Source organism: Schistosoma haematobium, chromosome 6 (genome assembly GCF_000699445.3).
Source record: "Schistosoma haematobium chromosome 6, whole genome shotgun sequence".
Taxonomy (NCBI): Eukaryota; Metazoa; Platyhelminthes; class Trematoda; order Strigeidida; family Schistosomatidae; genus Schistosoma; species Schistosoma haematobium.
In genome coordinates this window covers 9,186,096-9,206,286 of record NC_067201.1, presented here as the reverse complement: position 1 = coordinate 9,206,286, position 20,191 = coordinate 9,186,096, and the positions used below count along the sequence as shown (strand labels likewise).

Below are 20,191 nucleotides of genomic sequence, written 5' to 3'. Positions count from 1 at the left end.
AATTACAATAGTAAACAAAGTTAATTATACTAAGCATACGATAATGGACAAAAACTGGTTGAATATGAAGAGAGTAAATAGAATGTTAACGAACTTAAAATTAAGTGTTTGCGAGATGAGACTTGAAATTTTACAATAAATTACATGCATTATGTAGGTTGAATTGTAGAAATTCTTATCATACTCCAATGTAACCTATTTTTGTCTGATTAGTAAATGTGTTATTCTAATTTGTGACCATATATTCAAACACATATCCTTCTAATGATTTCAGTCATTTCTGTTGTATGTTTTTCTATATATTATGTGCATGCTTTGTTAGTATATGTTCATTTACATACTTTAATGTCATACACGACCATTTTTCTTATATAAAAGCAAACTCATACTTAACTAATTGTCTATTAACCAGTAATATTCAAAGGTCACGGTATGTTCATCTATTCATACCCACAGTCTGTTTGAATAAGTGTATGCATGAAACATACATATTTTCAATACACTTTGTATGCTAATTTTTGTTCCCTTTTGTTGTTAACGAAATTAGTCGAGAGAATATATAAGAGGTTTTATGGTTTAACTGATCCCAACTAAACCACCTTTAGAAATCTGGAAGCATAGAACAGATATATTGTCTTAGTATGGAAATCCTTAGCAGTACATGTCCACGGCCTTGTCATTAAGAATCGAACCCAGGAACTCTGGAGTCACACGCAAACGATAACCAACGATGAAAGTTGCACAAACATTACAAATCCCCTTATACGAATGATTTCAGATAATAATCCCATATTTTGCTGAATAAACTATATGATGAAGTCAGTATAAAGCTATCAGTTTGTTAAATTCACTTGGTATTGTTTACTTGTATCTTCCCATTGTTATTTAGGACTGCAATTGACCAGTCTCTTAATGGAATATGTTCATACTGTGCGGACTGCCTCGATATTGCCTTAAGTCACAACCTTTATAAGCAAAGATGGATTATAGCTAGCAGTGGAATCCAGGACACGCATTTCGTCCTATTTGGGACTTGTCAGCGAATAATACTGGGTTCGAGTCCTATAGTGAATATCAACTCTAAGATTCAGGTACGTTCAACTGACGGGTTCCAAATAGGACGAAACGCGTGTTCTCAATTCCACTGCTAGCCACCATCCATCATTTGCTTATATCAGTTTATTATCCTAAACTGACCGTCTCTTATAAATCACAATCTAAAAGATTTACTTTGAGTTCACAGTTCTAATTATCCAAGTACTTTACCGTTTGCAAAAACAGAGATACATATTTAGTGATTTATGTAACGTGATATTTAAGTAAAATGAACATGTAATTAATGACATACACAAATATGTACACACATTTAAATACATATGCATATGAAGATATGTCAGTCAGATTGATAGGCAATTCAACTAACAATAATAATAATCTAAAAAACCGAACCTGATCAAATTCATCTGTTAACAGGATAAATTAAATAAGAATTATCAAATTAATTTAAGCTTTGAATATAAAATACTCTGTTGTGAATTTGTCAAGAAATTTCCTTGAAAGATGAAGCAATTACTAGTAAGTATCATTAAAGAAATATATTGAGTTTTATTTTATCAAATACAATTTATATACATACATCACCTTACATACATACTTACTTACTTGCTTACTTACTTATACCTGTTACCCCTCGTTGAGGAACATAGTCCTCCCGCTAGCATTCTCCATCGAACTCTGTCCTAGATAATCCTTTCTAGTTGTTTACAGTTGCGATTGATTCTTGTGGTCTCTGTGTTCAATTCCCGACGCAATATGTTCCTTGGTCTTCCTCTTTTCTTTTTCCTTTCAGGATTCCAAATTAGCGCTTACCTGATGATTCATTTCGATGATTACTGCAATGTATATCCTATCCACCTACAGCTCCTTAAATAAATAAATATATATATATATATATATATATATATATATATATATATCTTACTTAGTAGAAATCAATACATTTGGATTGTAGTTAGCAGTGGAATTCAGGATGCGTGTTTTGTCATTGATGTGCACAATTAAAACCAGATATAGTCCAGCGAAGAGTTCTCTTTTCGGCGAATTCATTTTCAAAATTGTACAATCGCAAATATATATACTTATTTTACAGAATGATAGTAATTATAGTAATACCGATAATAAACTTCTGTTAGGAAAGGTGACAGTGAGGTTAAATAAACAAAGGTATTAAAAAAATTTCCTAAACAAGGAAATTTTAATAATCGCTTGATTGTTAATGGCCTAAGTATTCATCAAAAGATAGATAGGGAAATTATCATTGGGGAAGGATGGCTCAGCATGATAAGATAAAATGTTGAAATTGAATGTAATCAGCAGGATCGTAGAAACAGAAATAAACCAATTAGAGGTACAAGAATTAAGGGTAAGATGAAAAGTGAAGTAGATGGCTGTAAAGGAAGAGGAGTATGAAGAAAGGAAGAAAAGAAGAAAAAAATTGTAAGACACTAAGACCATGGTAGAAGAAGAGTTTGTACCAATCTCTTTTGCACACACAATTCTGGTTTTTCCAGATATATGGCTATTGCTTCGGCAATGTAAAGAAGATTCAACTTCTACTTATCTTGTAGATGACTTTGAACACAGAGTTAGTCTTGATTGAATGACCTGTGTTCACAAGATGTTTGGTTATTGAACTTCTTACTGAGCCGTTTCCTCCTCTTTTTAGCCACGCCGAATAATGTTCTTGATTTCTTTTGAATAAAGTACGCATCTAACGACCTATATACCTAGCTCCACATGATCAGGTAAATTGGTAAATGCACATTGAGTTGGTCAGATACGATAATTTATCATTAAGATTATTGGTGAACAATGATCAGCTGGGAAATACTAATCGTAATGTTGCTGTGAAGAATGTTCTTTTTAAAGAATCAGAAATTCTACTCTTTAAGATGTATGTGTCTCCGTCACCCTTAAAGTTGATGTTCATGAATAATGTTTTCTTTTCTACTGTAATTATTTGTGTTTCAGGCGTTTTAATACCTTTGTCTGTTTTTTGCCTCACTGTCACCTTTTCTAACAGGAGTTTACTATCAGTATTATTATAATCATTATTATCCTGTAAAATAAGTATACATATTTGCGATTGTACAACTTTGAAAATGAATTCGCCGAAAAGAGAACTCTTCGCTGAACTAATCATTTTTATTTAATGTCATAATGAGTGTACTCCGTTTACATTTCGTTTCAATTTATAACGCATTATTCATTGAGCTGTTGAGTCTAGATAGCTACTAATATATTTGTATCGGGGGTAGCCTGCTCAGACTGTATATGTGCCAATAGAAACTAAATAAATACCAGTCTTAGTATCAACAAAGGTAAAACTCAAACCTCTCCCTATATATATAACATTAAATCAGTTTTATTCAAACAGATAATTTTTTTAAATAATCCACTATTCATTAATCAACAATCTGATTAGTGACCAATGTCATGTTTTTCTAATCCTTAGCGTTGGGAGAATTTTACGAATTAAGTTAGAATGTGGCCACTAGTTTAATTGTCTGGAGACCACATACAATATATTTGTATCAAATGGTTGGACTTAGTCAACGGGAAACCTCGAACCTAGGTTGCGTGCTATTCAACAATTGTTAGCATGGAGTACCAGTTATCTTGAGAGAACTGATGCTTTCTGGTGGATCTGATCACGAAGCATCCAGCTTTATTGTCTGAGACCTTACCACTGAACTATTAGGGTGGGGGGTGTCAAATGTATTTGTTACATATCTTTTTAATATTAGCACATGACTGAGATATTTATAACTGGTTGAACATTGAGTGGTAATGAATATCATTTTTGTTTAATTCTGTCGATCAGTTAAACCACACTGCAACAAATGTAACATTAATAATTACTGCTCAGCGATCAGTCGGTATAAACATCAATTATTTCAGTTCTAATTTCAATTTTGAATGTTTCGCTCAAAAATCTTACTGAAATCTGTAACAAAATGGGCAGCTGATAAGACAAGAAAATTACATAATTGGTAGAATTTTATAATGACTTCATTTTGCAAGATGAAGTATTGAAGTATGGTTTTTATACTTTACCAAGTAACTCTGTAATGTTGTGCCAAATATAGTCGGTTGTCCTCATCTGCGTTCTCGTTTACTACAATACTTGTAAATGTCCAATAGGGATTAGTTAGACAGTCTAGGTACATCACCTTCACAAATATAATACATTTAGTATTAAGTTTCACGGAAAAAATATCTTTATCAATAAAAGAACCACAATATTTTTTGACGTACCGGAAACAAATGAGAAATAGCAACATTATGATACATTAATTTTGCAGAAGCTTTTAAACGACCTAGAGAATTTTTCTGTGATACAGATGTATATATGGTCGTTTGTGATTGAAAAAACTGCTTTGTAAGAAGGGGAGCGAAAGTTCGTCTCAACTATCTCATCTACTGGCTTTGATTCTCTATTTTCAGTTATAGAAGGACTGTTGTACCACCCGGGTACCAAAAGAGAATAGGTTTGTGCTTTATGATAATCATCTTTCTAACCCTTTACATCTTGGTCTGACTCACAATGATTAGGTAACTTAAGGACATAGAGTTTCATGGTAGTCGAGGGTCACAGTAGGTTCGCCCTTATTTGTTCCTTTAGGATTTAGGAACCCATATTAACCATTAGTTTAAAATCAAAATTTTCCAAATTTATTGAGTGGAACCTGTATGTTTATCGAAGATCCACTTTATTTATTTTACTTTATATTATCACCCTTGTCAAATGAAGTCAATAAATAGAGCTTCTCTGAAAGAGGCTAATAAATGTCCATGGTTTTTTTGGGGGGAGGAGGGGATATTATTTCATTGATAATTTTAAACAATAAGATTCTAAAACAATTAATATTTCAATTAAAAATACATTAACAAATATGTTTAGTCAGTAGGGTAATTGTCATCCATGTAGATGTTGAGATGAGGAAAAAACATACTCATTACAAACATATGTGATATTTATGACGCAGAACAACTTTCTAAACTTCTGCTAAAACTCATTTGAAAACGGTTGATTAAACATTTTCAACCAAACGATAATCAACTCAGATAGTAAAATAGTATCAGAAGGGGTTTTGTTGAGATTGTATGAATTTCAGTAGTTGAGATCATGAGTCAATTGGAGCTAGACCAAGGGGTCTGTTGTGACATAGTAACTCACTGATGACAGTGGTGGAAGTGTCGCTCAATTTCGTGGATTAGTTGAAGTTGGACATTAACACCACTGGATGCCGGCTCAGAGGTCTAGTGTTTAAGCACTCGCACACGAGACCGATAGGTCCTGGGTTCGAATCTCGCGTGTCAGGATCGTGTATGCGCACTGCTGAGGAGTCCTATACCAGGACGAAACGGCTGTTCAGTGCTTCCAGGTTTTCCATGGTGATCTGGCTTTCAGATGGCTCATGATTTCAACTATTGAAATTGCTAAAATCTCCACAAAACCCCTTCAGATAATAATAAGTGATATCTTAATTTAATTTAAATGAACCAATCAGAATCAAGGGAAACTTTCATCTTTTTGTGCAAAATTTAATAATGAGCAATTATTATGCCATGTAGAAATACCTGTATCTAATACACAAAATGGTTTATTATCATTTAAAAGAAAGTCTGTTCTAGTCATTATAGAATCAAAAAGACGATATGTAATACGTCACGTGATTACTTCTTTCCATGTAGATTACACATAATAGATGGATCGATGGATTTTATTTACAGTTAACACTTAAATAAATCATTTAATGAATGGTTCATTGAATAATAAGCAAATTGGTAAAGTAGAAATGATGAAATAGATCGATTTATGATTTCTAATTTATGATGATTCTATAATATCCACGAAACTCGAAATTGATAATATATTAACTAGTCAATAATGACTATCTTCTACGTCAAATTTCTGAAGTTCTAATAAGAAGCTGGGATAAATCGAGCTCAATCATATCTGATGTGAGACAGTTAACCATCATAAACATTGGAAGATGATTGAACAATATCATGAATTGATTAAAGTTAGACAATAACACCGTTGGGCGCCGACTTAGTGGTATAGAGTTTAAGCGTTAAGATTGGATAGTGAAGATCTTGGGTTTGATTCCTAGCTCCAGATTTATAGGTGCTCGCTGCCAATAGGTCTCATACCAGGATGAAACACTTGTGTTTTATTTCCATGGTTTTAATGATGGCCTAACTATGATTAATTTATGATTTAAAAATCGTGAAAATTCTTTAATCTCCACAATACCGTACTTTGATAATAACAAATACCTCTTTCGTATCATTGGTCAGTTGTCACACATTATAATTCATTAGAAATATCTCTGAATATGACACTGAGTGGTGAATGTTTGAATCAACTAAGTAGCATTAGTCTTCAAAAGATAGTTTTTATTATTATTATTTATTTAAACACATAAACATTGGTACAAGGAGGCACTAAATAGATATTCACCACATAAATCATTCGATTTGTGTGAGGGCTGTGATACTGCCTGGGTGCCCAGACCGAAGCAGGTGGTCTTCTTAGGGGACCACACCCCAGGCCTTTGACCTGAAGGTATGATCCACAAGGCAATGGAGCATCGTAAGGAGATGCAGTCCCATGGTAGCCGGTGACCAACGGTTGGTTCATACACCATTTGTCCTCGCAGGATACTGGACCCTATGTGCACCGTTGGTTTGGGATCCAGTTAAAGTGCCGGACATTCGCTTTTCGTCCTCTCAATTTCTTAAACAAAACCCCTGCCAAGAGAAGGCAGTGAGTAGGACTTCCCTGGCAGAGGATGTATACGCGTAGCCTTGTGAGAGCATTTCGAGAGGGAGGACGGGCCCACTTCACTCTCGGCCATACCAGGGCATTTGGGGGCAAGATTTATGTCAACATGTACCAATTCTAGGTCTAAGGTTTTCCACCTACTATTTGTAAACATCGAGTTATCATTTATTCTCTAAAAGATTAATAAACGAAGAATATCATGCTACGAAAAACTTGTTGGTCAAGGTAAGAGTATTGTAAAAGAATGAGGTTGAATTATCCCTAATATGACCATCAAATTTTGTACCATAATCAGTAGGTCTATAGAAATCAAAGTATTTCTCAATAAAATTAACGCAACTTATTCAAGTTTAAGTATTTTAGGAAGCTTATTGGTTATTCAAGATTTATCATCAATTTTCCAATCAAATTTTCGATCAAAACATTATTACGTAATTAATCTGGGTGTGAATATGACCACTTTCTTCCAGACACCTACCATAACAATATACAGTTTTGTTAAAAATTCACCATTAACTAAAAAAAACGAGTTATATAAGTAGTTAATGAGACAAGTTTATAACAAAACCATTTTTGAAAACTCAAAATCTTAATGATTGAATTCATGAGTCTATTTAAACTAGACCGCCATTGAAAACCTGGAAGCACTGGATGGCCATCTTTGTCGTAGTATGGGACTCCTCACTAGTGCATATCCACGATCTCGCACGCGGGTTTCAAACCCACAAACTTCAATCAATCGATGATCTTGTGTAACCTTTCACCATTATTTATTTTAACACTCCCACTTCACTAGCTTGTTTAATATTCAATATATTACGCATAAAATGAAAACAACACTTGTATGTTCGTATTATCTCAATGAATAAATATTTTAATAGTTGAAATTATGAGTCAATTGAAGCTAGATCACCACAGAACACCTGAAAGTACTGGACGGCTGATTCATTCTATTTTGGAACTCCTCATCAATGTGTATCCACAACCCATCCTCACGAGATTCGAACTCAGGACTTATCAATCTCATATACGAACACTTAACCTTTAGACCACTAAGCCGGCATCCATATTTTCCATGATAGTTTAGCTTCAATTGACTCATGATTTCAACTATTAAAATTACTATAATATCCGCAAAATTCCCTTCTGATACTAATCAGCATATGCTCACTAGTAACTAGCTTCAAGAGATATATCCTGGAGTTCTAGTCAGAAGCAGTGACCAGTGGAGTTCAACCGGGTCTGTTGTTAGATAGTAACTCACTGAAGGCAATGGTGGATGTGTCGCTCAACTTCGTGGATTAGTTGAAGTTAGACATTGACACCGTTGGATGTCGGCCTGCTCAGTGGTTTAGTGTTTAAGCACTCGCACGCGAGACTGATAGGTCCTGGGTTCGAATCTCACGAGGCGGGATCGTAGATACGTACTGCTTAGGAGTCTCATACTAAAACGAAACGGCCGTCCAGTGTTTCCAGGTTTCTCATGGTAATCTAGCTTCAATTGACTCATGATCTCAACTATTAAAATTACTATATTATTCACAAAACCCTTTCGAATAAATATTTATTCTGGAAAAAAATAAAGTAGTTTACACGAAGTCACATCATGTCATTAAGACATGATAACCATCTATTCAATACTCAATCAATTTGAAACGATCATGCCTAATCTTCATATTCATATTAATAGAATGATTTATTTATTACATTTTTTAATCATCAATAAAGTAAACTACACTGAGAATTCATTTGAATCATGCGTTAAGTAAACAAACAAAGAATTTTGTTTTGTTTTTCGATCAATCATTTTAAAAAGTTTGAGTAGTATTACATAGTTCTATTACTCAATTGACATAATGAAAGATCAAAATAATCGATTTTTAAATGTTATTCCAAAAAAATTTTTTTGGGAGATAGTTTTCTCAATTTTGATTGGTTAGTTACTATGCTATAATTTTATGGTGAATATTTAAAAAAAAGTTATTTATTATCAAGAAATGAATAATGCTAATTGTTATGAAATACAAAAGATATAACAATAGTAGTGATAAACAATGATGGATAATGGCTAGCAGTGGAATGCGGGACGCGCGTTTCGTCCTATTTGGGACTCGTCAGTTGGATGTACCTGCATCTCAGAGTTGATGTTCACTCTGAGACTTGAACCCAGTACCAATCGCTTCAAACGCCATCGTGTTATCTACTCAGCTACTGAGTCCTGATAGCCACTTGTTTGTGCAATGGGGTGAATTTAAATTCACTTGGTATTGTTATAGTAATTGTTATATAGTAATAATAATATAAGAAAAACGAGAATTCATTGAAGAAAAGTTTTTTTCTTTTCGACAAAATCATTTACTTCAGTTGTGCTTGCGTATATATATATAGTTATATATGAAAAAATATATGTCTATAGGAGAATAGAAAAGATTGTATGATAAATCCATTCGAAATTCTTATTATCAAATGAGGTTATGCAATAATCAAGGGATAAGGAAGAATATAATTTATGGGTAAGATATGAAAAATGACAAACATAAAGGTTATAATCATAATAAAAGACTGAATAATAATCGAGCAAACTAATGTAAGGGTAGTAATAATAATAACTGATTAGAGATTAAAATTGCAAAACGATAATTTAATGACTTCAAATAAAAGTGAAGAATTAAAGAAAATAGGGACCCGAAACATACGAATAAAGGGAATTAGGACCATCGAAGGATGAGAGCTTGGACGAATCGTTTCTACACTCAAAGTTAGGGTTTGAGTTCGTGGATTACCAATGCCTCAACAGTGTATAAAATATCGATTCGACATTTCTTCAATCCAATACTTCTGACTCTGTAGATTAATTTAAAAGAAGAATCATTTGGAACGATGTGTCCACAATTGATTAAATGCTCCTGTATCGAACTAGTAATTGTTTTACATTCTCCTTTTCAAAACCAAGCCGGATAGTGTTCTGAGACGTGTTTAGAAAGTGATCACTTTTTGCTTCCAATTTAACCTACCCCATACAAGTAAGTCTATAGATACAAATTGATGTGGCTCAAAGCGGAAGTCTGTCAACATAAGTAGTATACATCACAGTGTATATCAATATAAACTGAATTATAACATATATACATACACAATTTTCACTATTTTGTTTTAACAATTTTCACAAACTCATTATTTTGAGGATTTCTTGATTCCTAAATCACTTTGTCTTTATTTAAATTAGTAAGGTCATTAATGTTCAATGATTATTTTTATATGAACTTGTTCTACAATTCTTGAATCGATAATACTGATAATAAACTGATTCAATGAACTAATTTGATGAAACTTAACTGGATCACTTGAAGTTCTTCCATCTCTAAGATCAAATCATAACAAGGGGGAAAACAGACAATACGATTTATCTCACGTGAATAAATGTATATATGAATTACCACACCAAAACGCGCCAAAAATAAAAAAATCGCAATATATACTTGATTAGGACGTTTAGGGTTCAAGATCTGAATAAGTGTAAAACTATACTCAACATCCGTTCTTAATTTCTACTATCATTTTGCCAAGCAAGTAGAACCATACACTATTTGCGAGATTTATTGTCCATCTTTGTTAGGCATGCTTAAGGGTGTGTTCGGTTTTGTGTACTTCTTCGTTGAAATAAAGTTTTTATTATAATCATTGACATTTTAATTTACGTGAAATTTCCTGATTCTACTATATTTATAGTGCTTGTAAGGTATTTGTGGACTAACTTATCAGTCAAATCTTAGAATATATATTTCCAAATAATCGAGAACGCTAAACACCTCAGTCTACCAAACTTATTTCCTCTATCACTTTCGTCAAAGGTTATTATTATGTTGAAAAATCTTAGATATACGTAAGCATTGTATATTTGATTGAAGAAGTGCCTTCATTAGTGTTTCATTCAGATAAACATGTTTCACATAAAAATAACTTTACGTAAGAAGTCATCTGTTAGGATTTGATTTTTCCTAATGTTTGAGTTAAAGACTGGAATTGGTCATTCAGTTTCGGTAAACGTGCACCCTAAGAGGATTACCTCAAAATCGCTATCAAACAGAAGCATTTTTGGGCAAGGGTAGATGGTGGCTAGCAAAGGAATACATGATACGTATTACATCCTTTTTGAAACTCGGGTGAGACTAAAATTTATGGATGACCTTTGAGCGACGTTAGACTGACACTGAGATTGTCGAAAATCCGAGACCTGTTAAATTATACGTGATTGACTCGTCCATAAATTATAGTCTCACTGAAAATTGTTGTCTGGATGTACCTGGGACGCGTTGATATTGACATTAGGACTCTAACCTGGTCCCTGTCGCTCGGAACATCAACAGGTTATCCAAAAAATGAAATGAAATATCGTAAAAATTAACAGTGTTCTTTTTCAGTATAGGGTTGTAGAAATTGTTGAGTTTAGATGAATATCATGAATGGATAAGTGTTAGACAACTATTGAAAACCTGGAAGCACTGAACGGCCGTTTTATCCTAGTTTGGGACTTGTGAGTAATGTGCATCCACGAGTTCAACCGTCTCTGTTGTGAGGCAGTTACTTACTGAAGACAATATTGGACAGTCGCACAGTATCGTGGATTAGTTGAAGTTAGACATTAACACCTCTGGATACTGGCTCAGTTTTCTTTTTATTTATTCTTTAGTTAAAATCACATTATTAATGTGAAAAATATCATTTGCAAGTCAACAGAAAAATATATCAGAAGTCTTGGATACTATAAACTTAATTGACTTGACAACATTGAGTACAACTCGATTGTCTGAATAACAGATTTATGATTAATTTTAAGGATAAAAAAGTATAAAGATAATTTCGGAATTAAATGAAAGTTTACAATTAGGAAAATATAGAGATCTTCATAAATTCTAAATTCTAGGCAAAGATGGATAGTGGCCAACAGTGGAATCCAAGACACGCATTTCGTCCTATTTGGGACTTGTCAGCTGTCAAGTGGCTATAAGAACTCAGTAGCTAAATGGATAACGCGATGACGTTCGATGCGAACAGCACTGGCTTCGAGTTCCAGAGTGAATATTAACTCTGAGATGCAGGTATATCCATCTGACAAGTCACAAATAGGATGAAACGCGTATCCTGTATTCCACAGCTAGCCGCTATCCATCTTAAACTAAAAAAATTGTCATTCTCATTTATTTGTTTCATTTTAAGAATTATTTTTGTTTAGATAAATTAACTTTTGATCTCAGTTGATCTACTCTATTTAAAAAAATGTTTCTATCTCTTTTTTTAAAGCTGTTTTATATTAAACCATTTATACCGGACTGTAGTCATATTCCATGTGGTCCACATCAACATTGTGTAAAAAATATAGCTGGAAATGCTACATGTGTTTGTCATGTATTTTTCGCTCCGGAAAATAGTGATCCCAGTATTCCACTTGATTGTCGTTGTAAGTTATTTTGTATTTTTATGCATAGTCACAGTTAAGTAATTCTCCTCAATAGTAATTTTAGCAAAATTATACCATAATAACAGCTTTCTGTGAGTTTTTAAATGATATTATGGAATAAGATTAAAGTTTTATCTAATTAAAATGTAAGTAAAATAAATTAAAAATTTATTGTATAAAATCCCCAAAATGGTTAGAATCTTAGATTAAGGTTTTGTGTTTGATGTTTGGATTAGGATCAGGTTAGAATTTAAAGTTAATGTAAGAATTCCTGGCTAGGGTTGGGAATAATAGTCAGGAATAGAATGAAAGAATGTAGCTAAATATATCCGTACTTATGAAGTCAATACTTTGATTTTAAATGTTAAGTTTATTTGAATTATCTTCAAAAAGCCGTAACATATGGTCCCTATTTTTTAGTCTTCTCATCTTAATAACTATAAGTGTCTTAGTGACTAAACACTGGTTGATTCATCTTAGCTTTTAAAAAGCTGTAAACTCTCTGTTATCGCGTTTTAAATTTCGTACAAGAATCCAGTAGTTGTTGTCTTAAATCCGATTGTTTTGTTAGTAAAGTACACTTTTATTAAAGTTTCCATTATTTAACATTTTAAGTTAAAGTGTACTTTAGAGGATTCTTAATGTTTTAAGAATTGTTTGATAGCCATCTTGTCCAAATAATGCAAAAACAGCCTTGTTTGATTAAATGTTAATACATTCTAGTATTATATAATTATACAATGTTCCTAATTTAATTTGCAATGGTTTGGATTATCTTGTAGTTGATATGTTGACGGAAATTAAATCAGCCTTAGTTGGCCTATGTGCATCCTAAGCGGATCAGATCAATATAGCGATTGTTTCACAATAATTTATAGAATATATAGAGTATGGTTAAAACTGAAATCCAAGATGTGCGTTTTGTCCCATTTGTAACTCGTCAGTTATATGCACCTGACACAATTTAGTGTTAATATTCAAGCCCATTACAGATGCCATTGACCTACTGAACTTACTAGCTAGATGGATAAAGCGTCTGAGTTGGAAGCAAAAAATAGGGCGTTTGAATCCCAGAGTGTCCATTAACTCTTTAATGTTGCAGGTACATCCATCTGATGGATTTCAAATAAGAAGAAACTTTTATAGTTAATAGGAAGATAGTGAATGAGGTAAATCTACTTCAAAAACTAAAAAGCTATCTAACATATAAAATCAAGAACTCTCTGTCTATATGGTGCATTGAAAGGTGTAGAAAAAACATACTTATCTCTATGTTCGACAGATTTTCAGTTTTCTTCAAACTTTAAAGAGAGTAAGAACAAAGATTGGTGCAGAATAATATGAATTCATTTTATTTCGTTAGGTTCTCATCAGCTGCTTACAACCTAAAATATTTGAAATTCAACGTTATTATAGATATTGACATACTTATACAACAGAGGGCGATGAAGGATGAATATATGTAACATAATGTGGTAAAGATTTCGTTAGTTAATGAGGTCATAAAATTTTTGTTTCGAATATATAGAGTTTGGGAGGGAAGGTTCCAGAAAAATTGAAACAGTGATTAGAAATCATGGAATTAAAACACATTAGACGATTATGTAATGAAGTAACTGAAAATAGATTAATGTTAATAAAGAGAGATATGAATTGAAATTGGTCAGTTATGAGTGATGTAATTACAAAAATTCAGAAAGAGTTGAAATGACGTAATAAAAATAAATAAAATAAAAGGGGGTGGGGTGAATGTTACCAGGGCAAAGAAAGATTTATTACTGTTTCTTTTTGTATACAAAGATCTGGTTTTAAACGTTTGATTGCTATTTCTTCAAACTGTCAAAGGTTTTAAACGATGTCTATTCTTTGGAATTCACACCGTGTTCTGTGTTTAAACGGTGACATTATTGAAAGAAAGTGGATAAATTAGCTTTTAAAAATAGTCTTTCGATAAAAAAAACTATTTTTTTTATCGCTGTAATATAAGTTTACTATCAAAATTGACCGTTTTTTGACAATTGTATGATAAGTTTTGAACTACTAATAGAACACATTATAGGATCCTCTGAACAATCGCGTATACTAACAAAGACTGATCAAACACACTCTTGTATATCAATAACGAGGAAACATAGAACTTTTCTAGGAATAATATTTATTATATCATTAAAAACCAGGGAGCACTGTATAGCTGTTATGTCATTGTATGTGACTCTTTAGTAGTACGCTAAGAATCAAACCTAAGACTTTCAGGCTTGTGATAAGTATAATTTACAAATGAAATCAATCTCAAGAAACATTTTTAACCAGTTTGTCGTGAAAAAAGTTGAGCCATCATAATCAATATATTATACTATACAGTGGTATTTAAATTTTAAATTTGTTTTGTTTTTCTATTTTTCTATTATCCACAGTTAGTTGGGTTACTTTATTGTTAGCGGTGATCTTCTCACTGTTGAGCTTAATTTGTATTATATGGATTATAGGTGCGATTTGTAAAGCATGCTCAAGAAAAAGACAATATAAAAATGTCAAACCAGTGGATCAACCAGAAGAAGAAGGCGAATCAATTAGATCTGTTCGAAGTTTTACATCAATACCTTATAACGCAGCACCAAGAAATTGTGACTAGATGCAGAATTCGATGTGATTTTTTTTACTATGAGTAAACATCACATAATCTTTGATTAACTGATTACTCAATACTGTTATTATGTAAAACACCCTTATTTTGTAGTGCAATTTCTTATTTTGTATGAACCTAATCATGTCTGTATATTAGTGTGGATCTACTATAACTTTTATCAAGAAGTTAATAATACATCCATGCTACGCTAACCAACTGTCATTTATCTTAATTTATGCTCAAGTTAATTAGTTAAACGTTTACAAACACAGTTGTATTTCATCGATGAAAGTTATTCAACTAATTACGTACTAACTTAAATAGTAAAACATTAACAAGCTAAATAATAAATATATTTATTGTTATGTCTTAATGAGTAGAAAAAATTGAATTTTTGATGTTTCGCAACTTAATGTCGGTCACTTCTTCAGAATAAATAAGTAAGTAACCGAAATAAATTAACACAAGTTCCTTTGTGTTATTTAAACTTGTATTAATTTGTTTCGATTATTTATTTGTTTATTCTGAAGAAGTGACTTACATTAAGTTACGAAACATCAAAACTTCAGTTTTTTTCTACTTATTAGAATATCACAATAAATTTATTTATAATTAACTTTCTACCCAATGCTCAATTTATTTGAAACTATCAATTTCAATCTTAGCATTAATACCTATAACAAGGTAATTGTCTGGATTCTGTAAACAATTTATTGATTCCAATTACTATGTATTCAGTAATCGATAAGATTCATTTATTTAGTTAAGTGGTGGGTTTTTAATAATGAAAGTCATAAAATCAATAAAAATCAGCGATCATTGAATAATTGTTATGTTTTGTTTAAAAGTTTAGAGATATAATAATTATCATGAAACCGAAATGTCACATATTGAGTCCTACTTGGGTTTTTGAGTACATACTATATTGAAACAGTTGATCAGATCATGGTTGACCGTAAATTCACTCCACGTCTTTCTTTTTATAATACCTTAATATTCTTGAGAAGTAATGACATTTTATTTACAACTGAGAATTGAAATAAAATATCATAAATTGATGTGGAAGAGTGGTGAATAAATTGTCAGTGAGCCCTTGTCAAAACACTCATCAGGAGACCACTGAATGTCAAACAGTTTACCGAGAATTGTCAGAGGTAACCTACGTGGATCGGTCAGTGGGACTTCATAAAACTGCCGATAGGGCTGCGGCTCTATTATATACTTCCATAGTCTTTTCTCACAATACGTTTCTTTAGTACGGTTACGTTTGTTCTATACAGTCCTCGAAGTAGTAAAAACTCCTGGATGTCAGTAGCGTGTTGTCCAGGTTAGATTTTGACTTCCAGATGTGACTTTGATGTAAGGTAGAAGGTCACATAATCCCATCCAACTTGAGTGGACCTCAATCATTGACATCGGTTATATACACCAGTGATATGCAAACTAAGTCAATTATTGCACAGGCTAAATGGTTCACTACTATTCGTTTAAATCTGTGATTGACTTCAAATTATAAATTCTTTATTCTCTATGGTTGTATCTTGTCACCGTTTGGTTGCGTTGCTTTTGATTTGTAATACTATCTCAAACCCATAAAAGTAAGCAGCAATCATTAAGATTACAGCTCTTATGGAAAGCGAATTATCTTTGAAGGCAGCTTTGATATTGATTATATTGTAAACACAAGTCGCAAAAATAAATATGTTGCCTACAAGCTGATTATTAATAACTCTTGACTATTTCTTAGAGCGTATTACAATAAATCAAATTAAATATGGTCGCCAATATAATCTAGATACCAGTATTAGAAGGATTTGAAGCACAGCGAGGTTCTAAAAAAAGCCACTCTAGACTAGATAATTGATTTATAAAATAACACAGGAAAGAAAATGATGTTTAAGAAGTTCTATAAATAGTTATTTTGGTTTGTTGATTTGTGGTTTTATTGATTTAAACACGAGTTTTGAACTCATGTGAGTTCTAAAATTTCATATTTTGGAGTAAAACGTTTCTGTATTGTTTATTTTTGTATGTTTAATAATCTAATCCACGGTTCTTTTTCACGATAAGATGGTTGTTTAACTATTGACTGGAATAGAATTAGCATGATTATTTACATAGACAAAAAAATTCTCCATGTAAAATTAATTATCCTTTGTTTTATCTACCGATCACATGTAACTCAAGGTATTCGACAAACACCTAAAGCGACCATAAAAATTTGTTAAACGAGCACTGACAAGTAAGCAGCTTGATAGCGAGTCATAATTATGACACCAACACATGTTATCAATGGCAGGTTAAAACACTGGAAAGCCTGCTACTATGTTTATAATACACCAACACTATACCCCACCTAGTTTTACTTCAGCTTTGTCACACAGTGGAGTCTTGTTTAGTCACTGTGTAGCTGTAAGTGTCAAATGAACGAATCCCAATTTGAATAATTCGTTCTCCAAGGTATCAGTATTTCAGCTTTATTGATAGAGTTATTTAACTTACAGTGAATAAGTCCCTTTTGTACAGTGAAGTCCACTGAGCAGTAGTGAGGACGCATATTCCGCACTAAACATATGGTTTTGTGGTTGAAAAACAAAGTTTTTAAAGAAAATACTGATGAGCGCTCATCCATAGTTTTGATCGTTTGGTAACTTCATACAATTTGTAAGTTGTACTTCGCCAAACCTAACACCTGGAAAACAGAAGGTTCTTGTGTAGGTTGTAACGTAAAGAACTCATTGAAAACTCCTCCAAACAATTTTATTTATCAGTATTGTTATCTACTTGTTCCTTTTCCCTGTCTTGTATTCTAACCTTTATTCCGGTCTCTGTAACTCACACTTTATGTTCCTCAGTCTTCATTGTCTGGGCTTTCATCATTTGGCCTTTGTTAAAAATACACCTTTTACTACTTAATTTTACTGTTGTATGTTGACGGACCATTGAAGTACTTTTATTGATTCTCAGGCAGTTAACTCTAATTTGTGTTAGAGAAACATTTGATTGTGTAGCACAGGCTGTACCGTTCTAGGTATTTTGTACTTTTGATATAATTTGTTTTCTTTCTTAAATTAGAACCGTTTAAATTGAGCACAAGGTGTGTATTTTGATGCAACTTAATACGAGCCATTTAAAATCGCTTCATATGGTATACCAAAGAACGTAGTTTGGACTAATGGAATAAACGTCATTTCGTTAGTTTTCTGTTCAAACCGAATATTGGTATTTCAGCCGTTAGGTAGGCAGTCAATCTGATCACTAAAGTAAGCTCAATTGGAGAAATTGGCCAGTGATATATACGGTCATCACTTATTTACTAACGAGCGCGTCAAGCTTACCCAACAAAAGGGATTATTTGTATACTCACAGTAAGGTAAATAACGGGAAAAATAACATTAGAGTCAGAGCTTTAGAGTAACTTTATGCTTGATAAGAAATCAGATGTACATTCAAGATTTTGTTTGCCTCGATTAATCTGTATAACTCTCAAGAAGATTTTATAACGATATAAGGTATCCGGTTGAGTAGTTTGTAGTAAACTTACAGCTAAAATGTAGCACGAAAATTGGATACTAGGAGGATAAACTGATTCTCCAAAACTAGGCAACAGTTATACTGTAATCTTATGAAACGTTTTTCATTCTAAAATCAGCATAGATAAGCACATTGCACTGTTCGTATGAAATGATGATAACTTCGTGCATAATGATGCAATTAAAAATGTTAAATCTTTGTTTATACCCATTGACATATTCCTGACTTGAATACTGGTCCATTACTAACTAATCGAGTGGAAGCTGGAAATAGCCATTCAGCAGATCGAATTTTAATACCTCTAATTATCATGTATAAATACAATAGCTGAGATGATTCTGTAGTGGTATTTCTTCAAGCCACACAATACTCAGAGCTAAACACAAGATAACTGAGAAAATTTACATTCAAAATTTAAAATGCATAGGAGTTATTAACGGTGAACGAGGCGATGGTCACTCAATGTAACTTCTTGCCTTTTGTACTTGATATATTACTCTCCTCCTAGTCCGATTGTGTTTTTCAGGAGTTCTAGACGTCATTTTGCTAATTTTCACGATAGGACGAGTCAATATAGACAATGATGTAACCTCGATGTAAGATCTTGTAGATCAGGTAGTCTACATCAGGACAAATCCAAAGTTTTGGAATTATGTCTATTATTATAGCACCAAAGATAAATATACTAGTATCGAAGTAGACGACGATTCTACAGCTTCGCTGAATTGACTTCTCTGAATAACTAGATACATTTGGCAATGTGAAACCGAGAACTTGGAAAAGCGACCAGGTTCTATCACGCTCAAAGTACTTATTCACGGATGAACGATTTCGGGTTAAAATCTTCACTTACTCTAGCTTTCGTTTACAAAAATAGTCATGTAGTGAACAAGAACACGGGTGGGGACAATCGAATGTATTTAGCACAAAAATTACAGACTATCTCAATAAATCTGAATACCATAAAGTCAATCGTCAATTTGCAAAATATCAAGGCATCATATCCAACTGGACTGTTTCCGTTGCAAACACTAATCCATTGTCTCCCATTCCATTGTACATGCGTTTTCTTACAAATTCCATTGTGGTCTCGCTCTTCCTTTCTTGATCTTCACCTCATCTTCTGCTGCCAGATATTACGTTTTAACTCGCGACTTATACTACTTATATCAATATAAGTAGCACACACCACAGTCACAGTGACATAGATCCCTGATTTACCCATAAAATTTAACTATTGTTCTCTAAAAGCCACAGGTGCTGTCATTTCAAAGTCACAAAAAGGTAGAGTGAAAAGTGTTCCACAGTTTAATACAAATATTCACTAGAATTTTTGTGGATCTATATCTCTCCTACGAAAAGACTATTTTCATCATATCTGTCAAATATTGCGGATATTTTTTTCTGAGGCACCAGGAGGGAATACAGTTTCATGCGTCGCTTTCCCAGACTCAACTCATAAGAGGTTGCTAGTATACTGTAGTTAGCTCTACATGAGAGGATGGGAAAAGACAGTTCGTACTCAGCTACAGACCTGTTATTATAACTAGTACAGCGGTTAAAGTGTGAAAAAGTTATTCGGGGTAGTTGGCTTCGTCATATAGAACCACAATCCATTAACTACAGATTAACACGGACGTCATAGATGTTTCACCTTGACTATTCAGCTCATTATGAGATATTAAACAAAAATTGGAGTTTTTGGTCTTTCTGTCGATGT

At 32.8% G+C, this 20,191-nt stretch overlaps 1 protein-coding gene across 2 annotated transcripts; it reads left to right on the top strand.

Annotated features, from left to right (window-relative positions):
• Window positions 1–1,151: 1,151 nt before the first annotated feature.
• Window positions 1,152–15,751, top strand: MS3_00008466 (uncharacterized protein; the record flags this gene model as incomplete). 2 transcript variants are annotated; one of them, XM_051216802.1, is made up of 3 exons in its annotated part: window positions 1,152–1,575; window positions 12,155–12,311; window positions 14,726–15,751. In XM_051216802.1, the coding sequence occupies 3 exons, from the start codon at window positions 1,561–1,563 to the stop codon at window positions 14,941–14,943; spliced, it is 390 nt and encodes a 129-aa protein (XP_051065421.1). The 2 variants fall into 2 exon arrangements, with proteins under 2 accessions (XP_051065421.1, XP_012797719.1); XM_012942265.1 differs by lacking the exon at window positions 1,152–1,575 and having other exon boundaries at window positions 12,131–12,311; window positions 14,726–14,943.
• Window positions 15,752–20,191: the final 4,440 nt, after the last annotated feature.